General features: G+C 41.3%; 2 protein-coding genes across 6 annotated transcripts; both read left to right on the forward strand.

Moving 5' to 3' along the window:
* The first annotated feature begins 1,104 nt into the window (after nt 1-1,104).
* Nucleotides 1,105-14,428, forward strand: ptn7 (Tyrosine-protein phosphatase non-receptor type 7). 5 transcript variants are annotated; one of them, XM_045692219.1, is made up of 11 exons: nt 1,105-1,282; nt 1,601-1,669; nt 5,588-5,732; nt 6,030-6,219; nt 6,317-6,401; nt 6,509-6,594; nt 6,905-7,042; nt 9,568-9,678; nt 10,338-10,495; nt 12,835-12,948; nt 13,334-14,428. In XM_045692219.1, exons 2-11 carry the CDS (start codon nt 1,624-1,626, stop codon nt 13,488-13,490), a joined length of 1,230 nt encoding a protein of 409 aa, XP_045548175.1. In that variant the 5' UTR covers nt 1,105-1,282; nt 1,601-1,623; the 3' UTR covers nt 13,491-14,428.
* Nucleotides 14,429-18,001: 3,573 nt separating this feature from the next.
* Nucleotides 18,002-22,046, forward strand: LOC106566464 (ADP-ribosylation factor-like protein 8A). The gene is made up of 7 exons (XM_014134529.2): nt 18,002-18,428; nt 19,140-19,220; nt 19,445-19,518; nt 19,630-19,723; nt 19,905-19,972; nt 20,060-20,130; nt 20,240-22,046. The coding sequence occupies exons 1-7, from the start codon at nt 18,306-18,308 to the stop codon at nt 20,293-20,295; spliced, it is 567 nt and encodes a 188-aa protein (XP_013990004.1). The 5' UTR covers nt 18,002-18,305; the 3' UTR covers nt 20,296-22,046.
* Nucleotides 22,047-23,939: the final 1,893 nt, after the last annotated feature.

A 23,939-nucleotide genomic window follows, 5' to 3' on the forward strand; every position in this document is an offset into this window, starting at 1 on the left:
TGTATGGTTTAGCAACTAAAGCAGTCCAATGAATGTCTGTTAACAAGAGGAAGTGTTGTATTGGCATGACAGGAAGTGGCTTGCACAAACTCTTGTTACCAGATTCAGGCCGGTTGACCTCCCACGTAGCAACCACCACAAGCCTGATTAATCTGTGATAGCTATACGGTAATGCATAGTAGATCTTACGTTAGAATTAAGCATAATCACAGCAAGCACATTCACCCAAACCAAGTTTTATGTGCTGCACTGGCCACCTATATGGATCAACTTGTAGGACTACCTCCAATGTGAATACCTCCCACGTGTTACTATGAGCTTAATATACAATAAAATGTTTTGTGCCAAAGTTCCACTTCCACAAACTTACTGTAATATTCACCTTTCTCTTTTGTCTTAGCATTGATGACCAGGTTGTTACTTGAAATACCCACATTGCACTGTGGTAAATCAACATTAACCTCACACAATAGGAAACTATTCAGCGTTTCTACAGGACTGCAGTACACATGCTTGTTTTACATGCTACATGCTACTTTTACATGATTGTTGTTCTGTCAACATTATTGATCTCTTTCAGGTTGTTATTGTAAAAGATCGTGTGGTATCAATAACTTACCTGGTTAAATAAAGGCAAAATAAATGAATGAATAAAATAACCCTGTTATTCACTTTGTCACCCAGCTGTTTCCATCACAGCAATGCTTATTTTCACTACAATTTCGCCCACAACGACTGTTATTCACTTTTGCACTGTGGAGACACTGTGATGAAATGAGAAAATACTTGCAATAGGGCCCTTACATTTGACATAATATATTATTCACTCAATGGTTTTATTGTTGTAATTGTGGACATTGGTCCCTTGTTGCTGTAGAGAAAATAATAGCCAACTTAAAATTCACATTTGAGGTTAGTGTGCTCTCCTTGGAGGTTACACAAAGCCAGTGGCACTGAGTCTGCAGGGGTGAGGCAGCCTTGAATGTTGTGTGTGTTCGTGTACGTGTGCGTGTGCGTGTGTGGAAATGAGGGTATGAGAATATGAGTGGGTGGGTGGGTGGGTAGAGAGGAAGCAGTGGAGAGGTAGAAAAAAGGAAGAAAAAAATGATTGTCTCATAAGCTTCCCTAAAGCCAAGCAGTAAAGAGTCAAACCTGCCTGCGTCTGTGCTGCTGGCTCATCTGGACTGAGACCTTGGCCCAACACACATCCACACAGTACACAGGAACACAAGGAGAGAGGCGATAACTGAGGGCCAACTTGGATTGCAGTCCCCTTGCGCTGGTGAGTTACCTGCTGGGCCTATCTCATTGACAGTGTGATAGTGACAACCAAGACGCATATGCATACTGTTCTGTATGCCTGCAGATAAACTACAGATTGTCTTCAGCTTGTTAGAATATTTACCCCGTCATCATATCACTTGGAATTAACGTCACTTTTTCGCCAAGAACATGGAAGACTCGCTAGTCAGTCTGAGGCAGCGTTTCAGCACAGCTGATGCATTATTTCAGCTCAGGCTTCCGTCATCACAGTACGGCGTACGGTTATGTTCTGTGCTTCCTTACCATATTTTGTTGTTGTGCTATATGTAATAATTAGAAACTGGGTGGCTCGAGCCCTGAATGCTGATTGGCCTGCAGCCGTGGTATATCAGACCGCATATCACAGGTATGACAAAACATGAATTCGTACTGCTCTAATTATGTTGAAAACCAGTTTATAATATAAATAAGTCACCTGGGGGGGTTTGTGGTATGTCAAATCAAATCAAATCAAATGTTATTGGTCACATACACGTGACTACCAGATGTTCTTGTGAGTGTAGCGAAATGCTTGTACTTCTAGCTCTGACAGTGCAGTAATATCTAACAAGTGATATCTAACAATTACACAACATATACCCAATACACACAAATCTAAGTAAAGGAATGGAATTAAGAATATGTCAATATATGGACAAGCAATGTCAGAGCGGCATAGACTAAGATACAGTAGAATAGTATAGGATACAGTATATACAGTGAGGGAAAAAAGTATTTGATCCCCTGCTGATTTTGTACGTTTGCCCACTGACAAAGAAATGATCTGTCTATAATTTTAATGGTAGGTTTATTTGAACAGTGAGAGATAGAATAAGAGCAAAGAAATACCAAGTACTAAGTCATGTTTTGCAGAGGGGTCAAATACTTATTTCCCTCATTAAAATGCAAATCAATTTATAACATTTTTGACATGCGTTTTTATGGATTTTTTTGTTGTTATTCTGTCTCTCACTGTTCAAATAAACCTACCATTAAAATTATAGACTGATCATTTCTTTGTCAGTGGGCAAACGTACAAAATCAGCAGGGGATCAAATACTTTTTTCCCTCACTGTACATATGAGATGAGTAATGCCAGATATGTAGACATTATTAAAGTGACTAGTGTTCCATTTATTAAAGTGGCCAGTGATTTCAAGCCTATGTATATAGGTCAGCAGCCACTATGTGCTATTGATGGATATTTAACAGTCTGATGGCCTTGAGATAGAAGCTGCTTTTCAGTCTCTCGATGCCAGCTTTGATGCACCTGTACTGACCTCGCCTTTTGGATGATAACGGGGTGAGCATATGGTCAATATACCACGGCTAAGAGCTGTATCCAGGCACTCCGCGTTGCATCGTGATTAAGAACAGCCATTAGCCGTTGTATATTAGCCATATACCACAGCCCCTCAGGCCTTATTGCTTAACTATAAATAAACACATCACCTCTTCCTCATTAAATATTCTAATACTCACTGAAGTCTTTATTTATATTTTAAATGTTTATTTCTATTTTCTTTGAAAATGCTTTTGAGCTCATATCAAACTTGAAAGCTATTTACAGTGCCTTCAGAAAGTATTATCCTTTTGTTGTGTTACAGCCTGAATTCAAAATGGATTACGTTGATGTTTTTTTCTCACCCATCTACTCACAATACCCCATAATGACAATGTGAAAACATGTTTTTAGAAATGTTGGCAAATTTAGAAAGAGTCAATACATTGTAGAAGCACCTTTGGCAGTGATTACAGCTGTGAGTCTTTCTGGATAAGTCTCTAAGAGCTTTTCACACCTGGATTGTGCAACATTTGTCCATTATTCTTTTCAAAATTCTTAAACCTCTGTCAAATTCGTTGATGATCTTTGTATTTTCAGGTCTTGCAATAGATTTTCAAGTAGATTTACCTGTACGTCAAAACTGTAACTCAGCCACTCAGGAACGTTCACTGTTTTCTTGGTAAGCAACTCCAGTGCAGATTTGGCCTTGTGTTTTAGGTTATTGTCCTGCTGAAAGGTGACTTCATCTCCCAGTCTTTTCCTCTTGAATTTTGCCTGTGCTTAGCTCCATTCTATTTCTTTTTTATTCTTGACAAACTCCCCAGTCCTTAATTAACGATGACAAACATACCCATAACATGATGCAGCCACCACTATGCTTGAGAATATGTAGAGTGGTACTCAGTAATGTGTTGTATTGGATTTGGCCCAAACATAACACTTTCTATTCAGGACAAAAAGTTAGTAGCTTTGCCACATTTTTTGCAGTTTTACTTTAGTGCCTTGTTGCAAACAGGATGCATGTTGTTTTGGAATATGTTTAAATATGTACAGGCTCTCTTCTTTTCACTCTGTCAATTAGGTTAGTATTGTGGAGTAACTACAATGTTGTTGATCCATCCTCAGTTTTCTCCTATCACAGCCATTAAACTCTGTGACTGTTTTAAAGTCACCTTTGGCTCATAGCAACTGAGTCAGGAAGGACGGCTGTATCTTTGTAGTGACTGGGTGTATTGATACACCATCCAAAGTGTAATGTATAACTTCACTTCAAAAGGAATATTCAATGTCTGCTTTTTTTTTTACTCATCTACCAATAGATGACCTTCTTTGTGAGGCATTGGAAAACCTCCCTGCTCTTTGTGGTTGAATCTGTGTTTGAAATTCACTGCTCGACTGAGGGACCTTACAGATAATTGTACGTGTGGGGTACAGAGATGAGGAAGTCATTCAACAATCATGTTAAACACTAGTATTGCAGTGAGTCCATGTCATTTATTATGTGACTTGTTAAAGCAAATTTGACTCCTGAACGTATTAAGGCGTTGCCATAACAACGGAGTTGAATACTTATTGACTCAAGACATTTCATTTTTTCATTTTTCATTCATTTGTAAAAAAAAAATAATAATAATAATAATAATGAAAAACACTATTCCACTTTGACATTATGGGCTGTTGTGTAAATTCAGGCTGTAACAACAACAACATTTGGAAAAAGTCAAGGGGTGTGAATACTTTCTTAAGGCACTGTACTTATCTGAGAATATTTCTATTTCGTTTTTTGGTACATTATTTATTTCTGTCATACAATCTCGCTTCAAGGACTTCATCAGCAAATATACTATATGCAAACGTTTATGTTAGTATGATGAATAAATCATTGCATATTTTCAGCTGCCTTGAGCCTGGAGTCACTGAGGAAGGACTCTACTGATTCACCTATTGGCAAAAAAAAAACAGCTTTACAACACCAGCTTTACAACATCCGCTTTACAACACCAGCTTTTACAACACCAGCTTTACAACATCCGCTTTACAATACCAGCTTTACAATATTCTCCCCCTTCTTTTCCCTCCAGGAACTTCTCAGTGATTGATCCACTCTCACGTTTAGACATGTGTACCTGAAGCCAAAGAAGAGGCTAGCTACTAACATACTGAGTCACTGTGTCAAAAAGACTGCATGTCTGTGCCTGTTCACTCTCTACTTCCCACTGTGTTACTCTCTCTCTCCCTCTCCCTCTCTCTCTTTCTGTTTCTCACTGTGGTTGGTTCATGTCAATGGCAGACATTTCATTTGGCTTAGGATTACTCTGACATATTGACAGACCAGGATTCAGGTATGGATAGATCCTAGTTTAGCGACAATCAGGCAACAAAGGAGAGAAACTATGTCTGATGATCTGAAAAAAAATGTTTAGTCAATGGTGTTTCTCTACTGCGTGTCATGTGTTGTGAATGTCAGTTTCAGGGGATGTGAGATCTTTCATTAACTGCTGTTCTTTTGACAAGAAGAGTTGACAAGTAGGGTGAAATATTTTAAATTCCATCTGAATTTAATTACTGTTGTGGTGTGTTCACTGTGTAGGCATAGTAAGGAAATAATGTGATCTCTCTCCCTCTTTCCTTCTCTCCCACTCTCTTGCTTTATTTTTCTCCATCTCTCCCTCCCTCCCCCTCTCTCTCCCTCCACCATCTCCCCCTCTTTCTCTCTCTCCCCCTCCCCCCCTCTCTCTCTCTGTCTCTCTCTCTGTCTCTCTCTCTGTCTCTCTCTCTGTCTCTCTCTCTGTCTCTCTCTCTCCCTCTCTTTCTGTCTCTCTCTCCTCCCTCTCTGTCTCTCTCTCTCTCCCTGTCTCTCTCTCTGTCTCTCTCTCTTTCTCTCTCTCTCCTCCCTCTCTGTCTCTCTCTCTCTCTCCTCCCTCTCTGTCTCTCTCTCCCTCTCCTCCCTCTCTGTCTCTCTCTCTTTCTCTCGGGATTGTTTTCACTCAATTCAACCAGTAATTCAACACAGCACCATGAGTGAGTTAGTAGAATCCACATCGTCATCATCATCATCATCATCATCACACCCTGTGGACAAAGACCAGTCAGGCTCCTGCCCTGCTGCCACAGCCCCTCGCAGAACAGTCCGGCTCCAGGAGAGGTACACACATCCATGATATTCAACTCACAGTACTGTCATCATGGCCATGATAAACTACAGTACTAGTCAAAAGTTTGGACACACCTACTCATTCAAGGGTTTTTCTTTATTTTTACATTGTAGAATAATAGTGAAGAAATCAAAACTATGAAATAACACGTATGGAATCATGCAGTAACCAAAAAAGTGTTAAACAAATCAAAAAATATTTTATGATAAACTATAAGTGATACATTACGTAAATGCAAATAGAGTCCCTGATCGTTTTGTCCTCTCTGTGGTTCCAATCATCCTCAGACGGGGATCCAATGTGTCCCTGGTACTGGGCGTGAGCAGTCTCAGTCTGGAAGCAGTGGAGACCCTATGCTCCATCTCCACTCCCAGAGAGACCATCCTCCACCTGCTGAGGACCTCAACACGCCCTCTGACCCCCTCTCAGCTGCAGGAGGCATCTGAAGAGACCAGCAGGCTGAACTCAGAGTACCAGGTCGGTATCTACTGTAACTGTTACTATGTGCAGACATTTGACTGCATGCAGGATCAAGTTGAATCTGGACCATAAGCCTGTCCGTTCTTTCCAACAGAAAATTCCTACAAACTTTGTGAACCCTTCAGAGCTGGATATTCCAGGACGGGCTTTAAAAGACAGATACAAGACCATACTGCCAAGTGAGTGACTAGGTAAAATTGATAAGCATAAGTTGATAAATGCTGAAACACACTGGCACCCAGACAATATAATAACCAATGTATAAACTATAATCATGTTTAACCAGATCCTGAGACCCGTGTGTGTCTGAGGAACCCCGCAGCAGAGGAGGCGGGTGAGACTGAGAGATACATCAACGCAAACTACATAAAGGTTAGAACCGCCTGTAATTAAGAAGGTCATTGGTTTTTATTTGTATTTACATTATGCAGACTTAGTCATTCTAGACCTTAGTGGGAATGAAGAAGTGTAAGTAGGTGAACATGAAGTCATACAAAAACGTCATAGAAATGTATATAAAAGGTTGTGTGAAAGTATAACATACGCATTGCACAGAGGATGTTAAGGATGTGGAGAGTGATACAGTTGGTTTACGTGGGTGTATCGTGATGTCAACCAAGGAAACCCACAGGAAGTCAAAGTGGAAATGACACAGCCCTATATCTTGCTGTCGCCCACGCAGGGTTACAACGGTGCACCTAGCACCTACATCGCTACCCAGGGCCCCATGCTCAACACCGTGCATGACTTCTGGGAAATGGTGTGGCAGGAGAGATCCACCACCATTGTCATGATCACCAAGCTGAAGGAGAAGAAGGAGGTGAAATCCCATCCTGCTTCCATTTCTCTCCTAACCTCTAAAAGTCTAAGCCGTTGTGGGGGGGGGGGGGGTCTACTAAGCTAACATGTGGAATTGTTTTAAGGTTGGTAAAAAAAATTCCATATTTTAGCTTAGTAGAACACCCCCCCACCCTTTAGCTATTTCATTTAGTTCATGTAGCTAATTGATTTAAAATTTTAGGACCCCTTTATGTAAAACAATAAATAAATAAATATATACAGTTGGTTTACGTATATATATACAGTTGAAGTCGGAAGTTTACATACACCTTAGCCAAATACATTTAAAGTCAGTTTTTCACAATTCCTGATATTTAATCCGAGTAAAAATTACCTGTCTTTTAAAGCCCGTCCTGGAATATCCAGCTCTGAAGGGTTCACAAAGTTTGTAGGAATTTTCTGTTGGAAAGAAAGGACAGGCTTATGGTCCAGATTCAACTTGATCCTGCATGCAGTCAGTTAGGATCACCACTTTATTTTAAGAATGTGAAATGTCAGAATAATAGTAGAGAGAATTATTTATTTCATTACTTTCATCACATTCCCAGTGGGTCAGAAGTTTACATACAGTCAATTAGTATTTGGTAGCATTGCCTTTAAATTGTTTAACTTGGGTCAAACGTTTCGGGTAGCCTTCCATAAGCTTCCCACAATAAGTTGGGTGAATTTTGTCCCATTCCTCCTGACAGAGCTCAGGTTTATAGGCCTCCTTGCTCACACACGCTTTTTCAGTTCTGCCCACAAATTTTCAATGGGATTGAGGTCAGGGCTTTGTGATGGCCACTCCAATACCTTGACTTTGTTGTCCTTAAGCCATTTTGCCACAACTTTGGAAGTATGCTTGGGGTAAATTGTCCATTTGGAAGACCAATTTGCGACCAAGCTTTAACTTCCTGACGGATGTCTTGAGATGTTGCTTCAATATATCCACCTAATTTCCCTGTTTCCTCCAGCAAAGGTCCTTTGCTGTTGTTCTGGGATTGATTTGCACTTTTTGCACCAAAGTACGTTCATCTCTAGGAGACAGAACGCGTCTCCTTCCTGAGCGGTATGACAGCTGTGTGGTCCCATGGTGTTTATACTTGTGTACTATTGTTTGTGCAGATGAACGTGGTACCTTCAGGCATTTGGAAATTGCTCCCAAGGATGATCCAGACTTGTGGAGGTCAACAATTTCATTTCTGAGATCTTGGCTGATTTCTTTTGATTTTCCCGTGATGTCAAGCAAGGAGGCACTGAGTTTGAAGGTAGTCCTTGAAATACATCCACAGGTACACCTCCAATTGACTCAAATTATGTCAATTAGCCTATCAGAAGCTTCTAAAGCCATGACATAATTTTCTGGAATTTTCCAAGCTGTTTAAAGGCACAGTCAACTTAGTGTATGTAAACTTCTGACCCACTGGAATTGTGATACAGTGAATTATAAGTGAAATAATCTGTCTGTAAATAATTGTTTGAAAAATTACTTGTGTCATGCACAAAGTATATGTCCTAACCGACTTGCCAAATCTATAGTTTGTTAACAGAAAATGTGTGGAGTAGTTGAAAAATGAGTTTTAATGACTCCAACCTAAGTGTATAATCTCCGACTTCAACTGTATATATATATACATTTTTGGGGGGATAAAATATTGAATTTGGCCTCTCCTACTAAAGCCCATAGAAACACATTGAATAACACATCAATAAATGGCAACAAAGACAGTCAAAAAATGTATCATAAGGATGTAACGCTTGTCGTCTGTAGAAGAAGGGGACCAAAGCGCAGCGTGGTGAGTGTTCATATTAATGATTTAATAATAAGAAACACTTCAAACAAACAAGAAAATGAACGACAGCCAACAGTTCTGGCCGGTCACAAAATGTACAAAACAGAAAATAACTACCCACAAACACCAAAGGAAAACAGGCTGCCTAAGTATGACTCCCAATCAGCGACAACAATGTACAGCTGTCCCTGATTGAGAGCCATACCAGGCCAAAACAAAGAAATACAAAGCATAGAAAAAAGGACATAGAATGCCCACCCAAATCCCACCCTGACCAAACCTAAATAGAGACATAAAAAAGGTTCTCTCAGGTCAGGGCGTGACAAAGGAATAAGGTTTGTGAGAGTCTTATCTTTCTGTAGAGTGGTCCTATTAATTTGCATGGACGTTTTTGCGAGAAGACCAATTTTCAGGATGTCTCATGGTCTGACAAACACGGCTGTAGCTCAACCACCTTCCAACGCAGATGTGGAAGGCCGACATAGGCGGATGCAGTGGATTGAGATGCACAGCCCATGTAAAAAGATATCTCTAGCTTAAACTGACAGATTTTGATGGGGATTTTTTTATTATGTTACTTAGATTGATGCACGGGTGAGTCAATAAACTCTAATCTCCTAAAGGGTTTCCTTTGACAGACCCATTGGTGGTAAAGCAGAGATGGTTTATAAAATCCTTGTAAGAGACTTTGGTTCATGTCTGAAGTCTACAGAAAGTGTGTTCTGTGTTTCAGAAGTGTGAGCTTTACTGGCCAGAGAAGGAGGGCAGCTATGGCAGATTTGAGCTCAGAGTGGCCATTGCGAAAGAATGTGATGGCTACACAATTCGAGACATAATTATTCAGGTGAGAAATTGGGTTATTGTTGTCTGAACATCTCATAATGCCAGTCAAAGCTCTGGGTTACACCAGTTTCAGAACTTCAACACTTCTGAATGAATGAAGGGATGGAAGAATTAATGAATGCGTGGATGGATTGATAAATTAATGAAGGGATGGATGGATGAATGGATAAATGAATGAATGAATGAATGAATGAATGAATGAATGAATGAATGAGATGGATGGATGAATGAATGAATGGATGGATGGATGAATGAATGAATGAATGAATGAATGAATGAATGAATGAATGAATGAATGGATGGATGGATGGATGGATGGATGGATGGATGGATGGATGGATGGATGGATGGAGGGATGGATGTAGGGATGGATGATGAATTAATGAAGGGATGGATGGATGAATGTAGGGATGGATGGAATAATTAATGAAGGGATGGATGGATGGATGGATGGATGGATGGATAGATGAAGGGACGGATGGATGGATGGATGTAGGGATGGATGATGAATTAATGAAGGGATGGAAGGATGAATGTAGGGATGGATGGAATAATTAATGAAGGGATGGATGGATGGATAGATGAAGGGACGGATGGATGGATGGATGGATGGATGGATGAATGAAGCAGTTAACTTACTAACAACAATGTGTCCTACAGGTGGGCTCAGAGAGCAGGCAGGTGAGGCACTACTGGTACTCTACATGGCCAGACCACCAGACTCCAGACTGCACTGGGCCTCTGCTCAGACTGGTGGCGGACGTGGAGGAACACAGGCAGTCCCACCCCAGCCTAGGAACCACCATCGTCCATTGCAGGTCCACACTAAAACAACCCTTAACACTGGCTCTCATTAACACAACCCTTAACACGAGCTGTCATTAACTTTCACTTTGATAAATGTGAGAGAACTAACATTGACCATGGTGCTTGCCTACGGAGCTGTGAGGGGAACGGCACCTCCGTACCTTCAGGCTCTGATCAGGCCCTACACCCAAACAAGGGCACTGCGTTCATCCACCTCTGGCCTGCTCGCCTCCCTACCTCTGAGGAAGCACAGTTCCCGCTCAGCCCAGTCAAAACTGTTCGCTGCTCTGGCACCCCAATGGTGGAACAAGCTCCCTCACGACGCCAGGACAGCGGAGTCAATCACCACCTTCCGGAGACACCTGAAACCCCACCTCTTTAAGGAATACCTAGGATAGGATAAAGTAATCCTTCTAACCCCCCCCTTAAAAGATTTAGATGCACTATTGTAAAGTGGTTGTTCCACTGGATATCATAAGGTGAATCCACCAATTTGTAAGTCGCTCTGGATAAGAGCGTCTGCTAAATGACTTAAATGTAAATGTAAATGTAATTGGCATATGTTATAGAATGTCCTTGATAAGAAAATAGTCCTAGGCTAATTGAACGGTTCTCGCTTCCAGTGTGTTTATACAGTATATATACAAAAGTATGTGGACACCCTTAGTGGATTCAGCTATTTCAGCCACACCCGTTGCTGACAGGTGTATAAAATCGAGCAAACAGCCTTGCAATCTCCATAGACAAACACTGGCACTAGAATGGCCTTACTGAAGAGCTCAATGACTTTCAATGTGGCATCGTCATAGGATGCTACCTTTCCAACAAATCAGTTCGTAAAATGTCTGACCTGCTAGAGCTGCCCTGGTCAACTGTAAGTGCTGTTATTGTGAAGTGGAAACATCTAGGAGCAACAACGGCTCTGTGCCGAAGTGGTAGGACACAAAGCTCACAGAATGGGAGTGCTGAATCACGTAGCACGTAAAAATCGTCTGTCCTCGGTTGCAACACTCACTACCGAGTTCCAAACTGCCTCTGGAAGCAGCGTCAGAACAAGAGCTGTTCGTTGGGAGCTTCATGAAGTGGGTGTCCATGGCCGAGCAGCCGCACACAAGCCTAAGATCACCATGTGCAATGCCAAACATCGTCTGGAGTGGTGTAAAACTTGCCACCATTGGACTCTGGAGCAGTGGAAACGCGTTCTCTGGAGTGATAAATCACGCTTCACCACCTGGCAGTCCGACGGACAAATCTGGGTTTAACGGATGCCAGGAGAATGCTACCTGCCCCAATGCATAGTGCCAACTGTAAAGTTTGGTGGAGGAGGAATAATGGTCTGGTGCTGTTTTTCATGGTTCGGGCTAGGCCCCTTAGTTCCAGTGAAGGGAAATATTAACTCTACAGCATACAATGACATTTAAGATTATTCTGTGCTTCCAACTTTGTGGCAACAGTTGGGGAAGGCCCTTCCCTGTTTCAACATAACAATACCCCCGTGTACAAAGCGAGGTCCATACAGAAATGGTTTGTTGAGATCAGTGTGGAAGAACTTCACTGGCCTGCACAGAGCCTTGTCCTCAACCCAATTGATCCCCTTTGGGATGAATTACAATGCCGATTGCGAGCCAGGCCTAATTTCCCAACATCAGAGCCCGACCTCACTAATGCACTTGTGCCTGAATGGAAGCAAGTCCCCACAGCAATGTTCCAACATCTGGTGGAAAGCCTTCCCAGAAGATTGGAGGCTGTTATATCAGCAAAGGGAGGAACAACTCCATATTAATGCCCATGATTTTGGAATAAGATGTTCGACGAGCACGTGTCCACATACTTTTGGTAAAGTAGTCTATGTTATGACACTTAAGGGAGGCTCCATTTCACATACCATGTCAGTCAGAATTAAATTCTTACAATAATGATTTACTGTGACTAGCTTGAGTTCACTTACTGACGACAAAGGTGAAAGCTATGGAATTAATTTAGTGTTGTGTTCAATACGTGTATGTACTGTATGTGGACTGTGTATTGCAGGCAAATACTGTAGCAGAGACTGGAGAATAGATACATGTCCTTTCCAACAAGTCAGTTCGTCAAATTTCTGCTCTGCTAATTTAGGAGGTTTTCTGGAGACTCTTTGGATTACTAATGTCTCCATCACGTGTTTCTCTGTCTGTGTGTTTATAACAAAGGCCCCTGTGTAGGCTGCCTTCACATTCCTTTCACATTTTAAAAAGGGCTGAATAGTAAAAAAAAGTTGCCAGGAGGTTAGAGTCAGACAGTGTTAGGGTCAGACAGTGCTTTTATGCTGTGACTCTATTTGACTTAATTTGTCATATGCTCTCCATCACAGTGCAGGGATTGGGAGAACAGGTTGTTTCATCGCCAGCAGCATTGGATGCCTGCAATTAAAACACACCAGTAAGGCTGACGTGCTTGGAATCGTCTGCAAGCTACGCCTCGACAGGTACTAAATATTACACACTGCCCTGCTGCTGCCCTGCTGCTGGTAGTGAAGTGCCAAGCACGTTTCAACCAAACTCTGTTTCTATCAAGTAAACTATCAAGTGAGCACCTTGCTTCAAACAATGCATTTGAAATTTGTCTTGAGTTGTTTAAAAGGTGCTGTAGTCATAGGGATCTTAGATGCGGAGCTTGGGGATGCTGCCCTGAAGGATGCTGCCCTGAAGGATGCTGCTCCTTCAGTCTCTGCCGCTCTGTGTTACTCTTTGGGGTTTTATGCTGGGTATCTGTAAAGCCCTTTGTGACAACTGCTGATGTAAAAAAGGCTTTATAAAATAAATGTGATTGAGTGATTGATTGATTGATTGATTGATTGATTGTGTTGTCAGGGGTGGTATGATACAGACCAGTGAGCAGTACCAGTTCCTGTACCTCACCCTGGCCCAGTACAGCCGACAGCTGGTGAACACAGACTGTGGCTCAGAGAGCCCTGTCCCTGTCCCTGTCCCTGTCCAGACCGGCAGTACTACAGGAGAAACGCGGTGACAGAGAAAGCCCAGCTGAAGCTTTGTCTTTCTGTATGGGAGAACAAGCTTCTGGAACTCTGTCTTTCTGCATGGGAGAACAAGATTCTGGAATTCTGTCTTTCTGTATGGGAGAACAAGATTCTGGAATTCTGTCTTTCTGTATGGGAGAACAAGATTCTGGAATTCTGTCTTTCTGTATGGGAGAACAAGATTCTGGAATTCTGTCTTTCTGTATGGGAGAACAAGATTCTGGAATTCCGTCTTTCTGTATGGGAGAACAAGATTCTGGAATTCCGTCTTTCTGTATGGGAGAACAAGATTCTGGAACTCTATTTTTCTGTATGGGAGAACAAGATTCTAGAATTCTATCTTTCTGCATGGGAGAACAAGCTTCTGGAACTCTGCTCATGTGCTGTCTGTGGCAATCTCATCCCCTTGACTGTGACAGTTATTGTGTCACGTCCTGACCATAGAAAGCTGTTATTTTCTATGGTAGAGTAGGTCAGGGCGTGACAGGGTTTTTTTTGTAGTTTAGTTTTTCTATGTTGTTATGTTCTAGTTTTGTATTTCTATGTTGGGTTTTTGTTTGGGATGATCTCCAATTAGAGGCAGTTGGTCATTGTTGTCTCTAATTGGAGATCATACTTAAGTGGGTGTTTTTCCCACCTGGGTTTGTGGGAGATGGTTTTTGAGTGAGTGTATGTTTCACCTCTGCGTCACGTTTTTTTTGTTCTTTGGTTTATGTGTATGTATTGCATAGTTTCACAGTGAAAATAAAATGTGGAACGACACACACTGCACTTTGGTCCGCTTCTCCTTACGACAACTGTGACAGTTATTGTAGCATTTTTATGCGCGCATTGGACTGGTTGGAGTTGTATTGAAATTCATGAATAATGATTTTGTCCATATTTGCTACCCTGATAATAAATATGTTATGCCCTTGGCTTTAATTAATTGCAGTCTACTTGACATTCTGTAGACAAAATACATACACCACCGTTCAAAAGTTTGGGGTCACTTAGAAATGTGCTTGTTTTTTAAAGAAAAGCACATCTTTTTTTGTCCATTAAATTAACATAACATTTATCAGAAATACAGTGTTGTTGATGTTGTAAATGACTATTGCAGCTGGAAACGGCAAATTTTTAATGGAAAACACCAGTCTCAATGTCAACAGTGAAGAGACGACTCCGGCATGCTGCCCTTCTAGGCAGAGTTCCTCTGTCCACTGTCTGTGCTCTTTTGCCCATCTTAAATCTATTTTTATTGGCCAGTCTGAGACATGGCTTTTTCTTTGCAACTCTGCCTAGAAGGCCAGCATCCCGGAGTCGCCTCTTCACTGTTGACGATGAGACTGGTGTTTTGCGGGTATTATTTAATGAAGCTGCCAGTTGAGGACTTGTGAGGCGTCTGTTTCTCAAACTAGACACTCTAATGTACTTGTCCTCTTACTCAGTTGTGCACCAGGGTCTCCCACTCCTCTTTCTATTCTGGTTAGAGCCAGTTTGTGATGTTCTGTGAAGGGAGTAGTACACAGTGTTGTACGAGATCTTCAGTTTCTTGGTATTTACTCGCATGGAATAGCCTTCATTTCTCAGAACAAGAATAGACTGACGAGTTTCAGAAGAAAGGTCTTTGTTTCTGGTGATTTTGAGCCTGTAATCGAACCCACAAATGCTGATGCTCCTGATACTTAACTAGCCTAAAGAAGGCCAGTTTTATTGCTTCTTTAATCAGAACAACAGTTTTCAGCTGTGCTAACATAATTGCAAAAGTGTTTTCTAATGATCAATTGGCTGTTTAAAATGATAAACTTAGATTAGCTAACATAACGTGCCATTGGAACACAGGAGTGATGGTTGCTGATAATGGGCCTCTGTACGCCTATGTAGATATTCTATTAAAAATCAGCCGTTTCCAGCTACAATAGTCATTTACAACATTAACAATGTCTACAGTGTATTTCTGATCAATTTTATGTTATTTTAATGGACAAAAAAAATTGCTTTTCTTTCAAAAACAAGTACATTTCTAAGTGCCCCCAAACTTTTGAACAGTAGTGTAGTAGGTTATAATTTCTTGTTTTTCTAGGTTCCAGGTTGATTTGCTAATTGATTAATAAATACATATTTATATGTAAAATAGAATTGATCAGTAAATGTTGATATGTAAAACAGAAAGTGAAATACAGAAGAGCTACGGTGACGATCCCCTTCTCTCCAGCAGAGGGCAAGTGTCGTGAATTGAGATCATAATTTTGCGGAGAGTCCCTCTTTATCGAGCGCCTCTCTCACTTGGTGTTTCTGATTAGCATCATGGCAGCAACATTAGAGTCCCGGCAGCAACATCGAGACTTCCGGTTTTCCGATTTTGTCTTCAAAATAAAAGTCTGCAGTAAATCAATAATTTGTGCAGCTTTGCAGAGCGCATTATGTTAAAATAGTGTTACAAAATTATAACTACATAAATCTAAACTAAAGATAATTGCTTCTTTATATGTGATAAATAATATTATACGATGGAACACATTGAGAAATGGCTGGATCTTAAGTAAATATATTGTACAGACCCTATTGATCTAGCACTAGAGTATATATACAGTATATGGTGTTATTTCTGACTGTGGTCTAAATACACAGCAGCCCTTTCTACACCACTCATTCCATTGCTCCCAATGCAATACACCGTTGGCCTATAAATTACATATTGCCTTATAGAGAAAAAACGATTCTATGTGCCGATGTAAAAGTGGGGTTGGGTGTACTAAGTAGGATCTGTAGAATGTGGTGTCGTTTCATGAAGCTCTGAATTATACAGAGTGTTGCTGTCCTAATAGTCTTTGCTCTATAAGCCAATATGTATTCTATAGACAGTGATTTGCATTGTGGCCAATGGAATGGAAGGAGTAAAAGGCCAGCAACACTACGTATTATTCAGAGCTCCATGAAAATGACATCATATATATACATTGTACAGACCCTACTGAGTATTCCCTACAATACTTTTACTGCCGCACCCAGAAACAATGTTGCTCCATCAACCAATATGTACTGCATGTACAGTGATTCACTTTATTTCACTTTGGAACATTTCATGCAAATTTCACTTAAATATGAACAAATGTGAATCATTGGTAATGTTTAGACAATTATTTGTCATATATCATGAATAAATACAGGGTAACAGTGGTAGACCTGATCACTGACAATGATGAGACAGCCTATAGCGAGGAGGTCAGAGACCTGGCAGTGTGGTGCCAGGACAACAACCTCTCTCTCAATGTGATCAAGACAAAGGATATGATTGTGGACTAAAGGAAAAGGAGGGCTGAGCACGCCCCCATTCTCAACAACGGGGCTGTAGTAGAGCAGGTTGAGAGCTTCAAGTTCCTTGGTGTCCACATCACCCACCAACTATTATGGTCCAAACACACCAAGACAGTCGTGAAGAGGGCACGACAAAGCCTATTCCCCCCCCCCCAGGATGATGAAAAGATTTAGCATGGGCCCTCAGATCCTCCAAAATGTATACAGCTGCACCATCGAGAGCATCCTGACTGGTTGCACCACCTCCTGGTGTGGCAACTGCTCGGCCTCTGACCGCAAGGCGCTACAGAGGGTAGTGCGTACGGCCCAGTACATCACTGGGGCCAAGCTTCCTGCCATCCAGGACCTCTATACTAGGCAGTGTCAGAGGAAGGCCCTAGAAATTGCCAAAGACTCCAGCCACCCTAGTCATAGACTGTTCTCTTTGCTACCACACGGCTTCGTAACAGCTTCTACCCCCAAGCCATAAGACTGCTGAACAGCTAATCAAATGGCTACCCAGGCTATTTGCATTAACTCCCCCTTTTTTACACTGCTGCTACTCTGTTTATTATCAATGCACAGTCACTTTACCCCTAACTACATGTACATATTACCTCAATTACCTCAACTAACCTGTACCCCCACACATTGACTCGCTACTGGTACCCCATATATATAGCCTCGTTATTGTTATTTTATTGTCACTGATTAATTTTTACTTCAGTTTATTTAGTAAATATTTTCTTAACTCTTATTTTTCTTAAAACTGCATTGTTGGTTAAGGGCTTGTAAGCATTTCACTGTAAGGTCTACCTACACCTGCTGTATTCAGCACATGTGACAAATAACATTTGATTTGATATTGCGACACGTGGGGAACTTTTGTTTTGAAAATAATCCGAAATCGCGTGACCAGAAGTACTTTTTTAGTGTTGCTGACGAGACACTGATGCAAATATTTGTTCGTGGCTGATGTGACTCTGAAACCCCACCCAATGAGGAAGAACAACCCTTAACAGGGTTTCCACTAGTTACCACAGCCACAAACTCCAAATTGTCTATATCGAAAAAAATAATGAAAACAAAAATGTGCTTTTTGGTCTTAATTTTAGATTAGGCGTACGGTTAGCATGTGGTTAATGTTATGGTTACGGTTAGGCTTAAAATCACATGTTAAGAACATAAATTGTATAAATGGGCAGGGTTTATGACTTTGTGGCTGTAGTAACCAGTGACGACCCTTGTCAGGCAGGAAAAGACAACCAGGGAGGAAGGAGGCGAAGTAAACAAGGCAGATTACTACAACTTACTTAAAATAATAGTGCCAATACTTGCGCACAAAACAGATTGTTTAGCGAATATTCGTGATAGACACGTTATTCGACCGTTAGTAATACGTCCTGTACCCTGTGTTGTCACTGCAAGCTAGATAGCTAGCTAGACAACTTGTAGCTAACGTTACAGCTAGCTAGCAGGCTAGCAAGCTCCAGTTCCACTAGTAGTGCAGTCACAACGCGCCCAGGATGATCGCATTGATAAACAAGCTCCTTGACTGGTTCAAAGCACTGTTTTGGAAGGAAGAGATGGAGTTAACATTGGTGGGACTCCAGTATTCGGGCAAGACAACCTTCGTTAACGTGATCGCGGTACGGTTAATCTCTAGTCATCTGACGTTGTCCATTGTTACTAAACAGGTCGAGATGTTTGCCAATGCCAGTTTTGTTAGCTAAGCAGCTAGTTAGCTTCTATCATAACCATGTTCTATGTTTCAATCGTGTTTCTGTAACCTGGTATTTTGTAACGATACTATAGCTAGCTAGTTTAGCGAGGTAGCTAGCTAGGTAGCTAGCTGGTAAACTAGCTGGCTCTGTGTGGTCCCAGACATGCTCGGGCGGTGATGACCCTAGCTAGTTTGGTTAGCTAACGACAACATGCACATGAGGCATGTAGCAGTATAACGTTAGTCCGTCATCACATCTGTCTAGTCAAGACAATCATTCATTCAGTTCACTTGATGTGCATTCAATCTTGTCTGTGTCTTCTCTCTTTCCTGAATTGACTAGCATAACTGTTTTATGAGCAACATTACCATATTTCAGTAATATTTTATTAACCATAGCTAGTTGCCAGGCCCCAGTTTTTAAGAAGTTATCTATCCGGATTTTGGCTATCGAATACTATTAAATTCATAGAAATGTAATTCATAGAACAGGAGTCCCCATTCAAGTCAATAAATCAACTGTTCTATTCTTTCTATGAATTAATCCTATCCGAGATAACTTTTGAAAAACTGGGCCCAGATGATTTGAACATAACTTAAAATGTAACCTTCCTTTATTCTTTCCCCTTGCTTGCAGTCGGGCCAGTTCAGCGAAGACATGATTCCCACGGTGGGCTTCAACATGAGGAAGATCACCAAGGGAAATGTCACCATCAAGGTCAGTATACTGCCAGGTTAGAGGTCAGGCCACTTCATGGTCATCTCTTGATTAATTTTTTGTTTGCTACAGAGGGAGTAGTATGAAGTGGAGGGGGTGATCTTGGATGGTCCCTGTGATTGACTGTGACCCACTTAAACTATTTTATTAATTGTGAAAGGTTGAAAACTGATTAGCTACGCAGTGTCAATGCTGTGTTGATGTTCTGATCTCATCCTCCTTAGCTGTGGGATATCGGCGGTCAGCCTCGATTCAGGAGCATGTGGGAGCGATACTGCAGAGGAGTCAGTGCCATTGTGTGAGTAACAGCACCCTCCTATCCCCTTGTGCAGGGTGTGGTCAGTTATATTGGTAGCTTATTTCAAATAAGGATATTTATTGTAACTTTTGAAACCGTATCATTTTTAAGGTACATGGTTGATGCAGCAGACCCAGAAAAGACAGAGGCGTCTAAGAATGAACTACACAACTTGTTGGACAAGCCCCAGCTCCAGGGTATTCCTGTGAGTATCCCCATACAGTGCTAGCTGATCCAGTAGCTACAGTAGGTCTACTACTGGACTTTGTCCAACGTTCCTGTGTTTTCTATGCTCCTGCTTGGTCTTGTCATTGCAGGGCTCCCTTGAAAAACACACTGTGGTGTCTAAAGAAAGATTCAATACTAATATTGTTTCCCCCTCACAGGTTCTTGTCTTGGGGAATAAGAGGGATCTTCCTGGGGCGCTTGATGAGAAGGAGCTGATTGAGAGAATGTAAGAATCAGCGTCTCTCTCTCTCTCTCTGTCTCTCTCTGTGTCTCTCTCTGTCTGTGATGCTCATGTCTTCTCTGTGGTCCACAGGAACCTCTCGGCCATCCAAGACAGAGAGATCTGCTGTTACTCCATCTCTTGCAAGGAGAAGGACAACATCGGTAAGCATCTGACGTCTTTGACTTGTTCTGGCTTATATCACAGAAAATGTTACCTTTTAGTTTTCCTGTGTATTTCATGACATTTAAACACCTGTTATTTCACCTCCAGATATCACACTACAGTGGCTAATCCAGCACTCCAGAACCAAGCGGAGCACTTCATGAGAACCTCATCTCAAGTCCTAGGCCTTCACCTGTACCAATTCCTCTGTCCTACCCAGCTTGTCCATACTCCCCTTTTCTTTGGATGGCCCTCTCTTGCCAAGTTCCCCCCCCCCCAAGCCTGATTCCACTCTCCTGAAGGGAGCCTGGAAACCTTTTTTATTTGCGGTGTTCATTTTCTTTTTGTAATATAACACTTCTTGTGACCTATGACCTCTGATGGATAAAGTGGTACTTAGCTGCCCTGATGTTCATATGTCATACTTCATCTCTGTTGAGGGTTATCGTCAACTGCTCCAGAGACGGGGCAGAGTACTGTACAGTACATAACCTTTGTTCGCAATAGGTAGAGAAGACTGGAGTCTGAACACTGCATCACTTAGCAGCTTCAAAGTTATCTTTACCACACTGATATCACATTTCAAACAGTATTTATGTCTTAGACCAGTGGTTCCCGACCTTTTTCGGTTACTGTACCATCAACTGAATTTTGCTCTGCCCAGAGTACCCCTGAAGTACCCCTTGTATCTTTTTCCAGAATGCCTATGGTCTCATGGATGTTCTCAAGTACCCCCTGTAGGTAGTATCCCTGGGTGGGAACCACTGTCTTTGACCATAGTCCTATTACTTCCCAACGACAGTGCCCAACTTCAGTGGTACTGTGTATAATGGTACTGTATGTACCTTTTTTGAAGGGGGAGTGTTAAAACATTTGATTGAAATACTTGGAGTTTGCACAAGTCTCTCCATTTCTCTTTTCTTTAAAGGCTAATGGGAGATGTTGTTAAAGATGGCCTTGATGTTCTCTATTGTGATTTTATATATACATTTGCATTATGTCATCTTCTCTGTTGCTTGTCCTGACGCACTTTTGGTAGTTTAGAAACAGGAAGATTTTCTTTAAACTAAGCAACATGGACAATTTGAATTTCCATTAGCCATGTCAATGGGCAAGCAATATCTGCAACACATGGTTTACAAACACAATATAAATGTTTAGATTTATGAATCTTCTTTTCCCATTTCCTGTCATTGATTTACATCATTATGCAATAGCGCCTTTCCACCCAGTAATGTAGAGATACTATTTGCCCATTTTTCATATCATTACATGATCATGAACAACCCATTAGAAATAGAAAATCTGTGATAAAGAAGTCCCCCAGATAAATTGAGATTATACAGGTGTCAGCCAATATAATCTAGGTGTTGGAAATGTCATATTAACTAACGATGAAGGCTTCTGTGTAATTTTGTATAAACTTCCATGTCTATGATATTATATTGCCTCCTACTTGGCGAACGTAATAATCATTGACAACCACGGCAACGTCTCTGCTTTTTGTTTGCATGCTGGGGCATAAGTATTTGTGGGACCTTTGAGAATTAACTATAAATTGTTATTTTTTTATGGCAAATATAGTATTTACTATATCTGTTTTAACCTGTTTTGTACATTATTGTTTCAATTAAGTCGACGATTGTGTTTTTAATAGGATATGCTTATGTATGATAACTAAAAACGTTGGTGAAAACCACTTTATACATGGTCTGCAGAATTCATATGATTGTTGCCACGCAGTAGTCACCGTGGCTTTGGGTTGTTGATGATGGTTGGTGCTTTTCATGTGGTGTCATGTGTATGTTTGTCTGGCTGTTTTCATGTAAATGAAAGAATCAATGTGGGAGAAAATGTAGTGTTTTTGTTGTCCTCTAATTAAAGGATCCATGCCACGGCACTCGGCACAACCTGAGGAAAAGTGCCTCTCGTTTCTAATCACGCCAGTCAATGTGGAAAATAGCTGTGGCTCCGACAACTGCTACCTCTGAGAATTGTACTTCCCATGACCAGTGTGGCTGAAGGTGCAATCTACAGCTGTTTTATCCACTTTTGGACTTGTAAATTAATTAAATAATACCCATTGTTTCTTGAAGAATATATCACAAATGCCTCATGAGCTTAGTTCAACCGTCGTACCCCATCAGAACCCAACATAGAAGCTTCTTTCACTCCATTCTTTGTCAACATTTAAAAAAATTATTATAAAAAAAAGTAAATCTCAAACACTATTATAGCCTTAAAACATGCTTAAAATTATCATTCTGATATATTTGCATCCATAGCTCTTTCTATGAAATTGAGAGTGGCTACATTTCTCCAGCTGCATCCTTCAGCATTTTATCAATTCATCAAATGTATTTTATAAAGCCCTTCTTTACATCAGCTGATGTCACAAAATGCTGTAGAGAAACCCAGCCTCAAACCCCAAACAGCAAGCAATGCAGGTGTAGAAGCACGGTGGCTAGGAAAAACTTCCTAGAAAGGTCAAAACCTAGGAAGAAACCTAGAGAGGAACCAGGCTATGAGGGGTGGCCAGTCCTCTTCTGGCTGTGCCGGGTGGAGATTATAACAGAACATGGCCAAGATGTTCAAATGTTCATAAATGACCAGCAGGGTCAGATAATAATAATCACAGTGGTTGTCGAGGGTGCAACAGGTCAGCACCTCAGGAGTAAATGTCATTTGGCTTTTCATAGTCGATCATTCAGAGTATCTCTATCGCTCCTGCTGTCTCTAGAGAGTTGAAAACAGCAGGTCTGGGACAGGTAGCACGTCCCGTAAACAGGTCAGGGTTCCATAACCGCAGGCAGAACAGTTGAAACTGGAGCAGCAGCACGGCCAGGTGGACTGGCAACCCAAGGAGTCATCAGGCCAGGTAGTCCTGAGGCATGGTCCTAGGGCTCAGGTCCTCCGAGAGAAAGAGAGAGAGAAAGGCTTTGTTATGTTTCAACTACGGATAGGCCCTTTAAAGAGTTTTTGCTCTCTGTCCTCAGTTAGGGCCTTTGCATAGTAAGATAGTGAAAGTCCTATAGGGACTGCATTAGGCACTTAAGTCAAAAATATATCTCATTTTTGGGCAAACCACAAAATATTATTTTCTGAAACTTTTTCTAAAGGATTTGCTTAATAAGGGAAGATCCAAGCCTACCAACAGAATATTATTGAAGCAGGAGTTGCATTGAGGTAACAGCAGGGGGCAGTAGGTTCCAGTCGCAGATCATTTCTGGGGGATTGAGAGTAGACTATAAGGCAGTCAATCCCTCTAAAAGTATTTTAAACACACACATGGTCTAAATGTGTGTGTATGTGTGGGGTCTATACTACTTCTGATCATAACGTTGTAGTGAGTATTCTGGGGGCAGTTTGTTAATGAAAGGAGGTTGTGCATTAGACTGAGGATGTTTAGCGGGATTGGTGGTTAATAACCTCAGGACTGTCACTTGGAGCTGATCTACTTCTGAGGTATAGCCTAGCAGTAGGCTGAGCAGTCTACTGGGTGGGATCATTATGTGTCTTCTGTCTGTTTCACACAATGCTGCCCTGTGACAAACTCATACCGCTGACTGGCACTTTCACACATTTTAGTTTCAAATCATAGATTTTAGTGATCTGTTGTGACTGTGTATTATTTCTCTGTATATTTCATTATATAACAATTACCATTTTAGATTTAGTCAAAGGCTGGTATGGAACAGGGATTTGTCAACCAACAACTCTACACCTAAACCAGTAGACGACAGAGACTGTACTTTCTCAAAAAGCTGGGATCTTTTATTAATGTTAATTGTACTTTACTGACTCTGTT

The sequence above is a fragment of the Salmo salar genome, chromosome ssa13 (genome assembly GCF_905237065.1).
Source record: "Salmo salar chromosome ssa13, Ssal_v3.1, whole genome shotgun sequence".
Lineage (NCBI taxonomy): Eukaryota > Metazoa > Chordata > Actinopteri > Salmoniformes > Salmonidae > Salmo > Salmo salar.

Bases quoted from the DNA above. Each gene is read 5' to 3' on its own strand.
- LOC106566464 (XM_014134529.2), top strand. From the start codon at position 18,306: ATGATCGCATTGATAAACAAGCTCCTTGACTGGTTCAAAGCACTGTTT. The intron at 19,221-19,444 runs GTCAGTATACTG...CATCCTCCTTAG, and splicing joins AGGGAAATGTCACCATCAAG to CTGTGGGATATCGGCGGTCA. The intron at 19,724-19,904 runs GTGAGTATCCCC...TCCCCCTCACAG, and splicing joins CCCAGCTCCAGGGTATTCCT to GTTCTTGTCTTGGGGAATAA.
- ptn7 (XM_045692219.1), top strand. From the start codon at position 1,624: ATGCTGATTGGCCTGCAGCCGTGGTATATCAGACCGCATATCACAG. The intron at 6,220-6,316 runs GTCGGTATCTAC...TCTTTCCAACAG, and splicing joins GGCTGAACTCAGAGTACCAG to AAAATTCCTACAAACTTTGT. The intron at 7,043-9,567 runs GTGAAATCCCAT...TCTGTGTTTCAG, and splicing joins AGCTGAAGGAGAAGAAGGAG to AAGTGTGAGCTTTACTGGCC.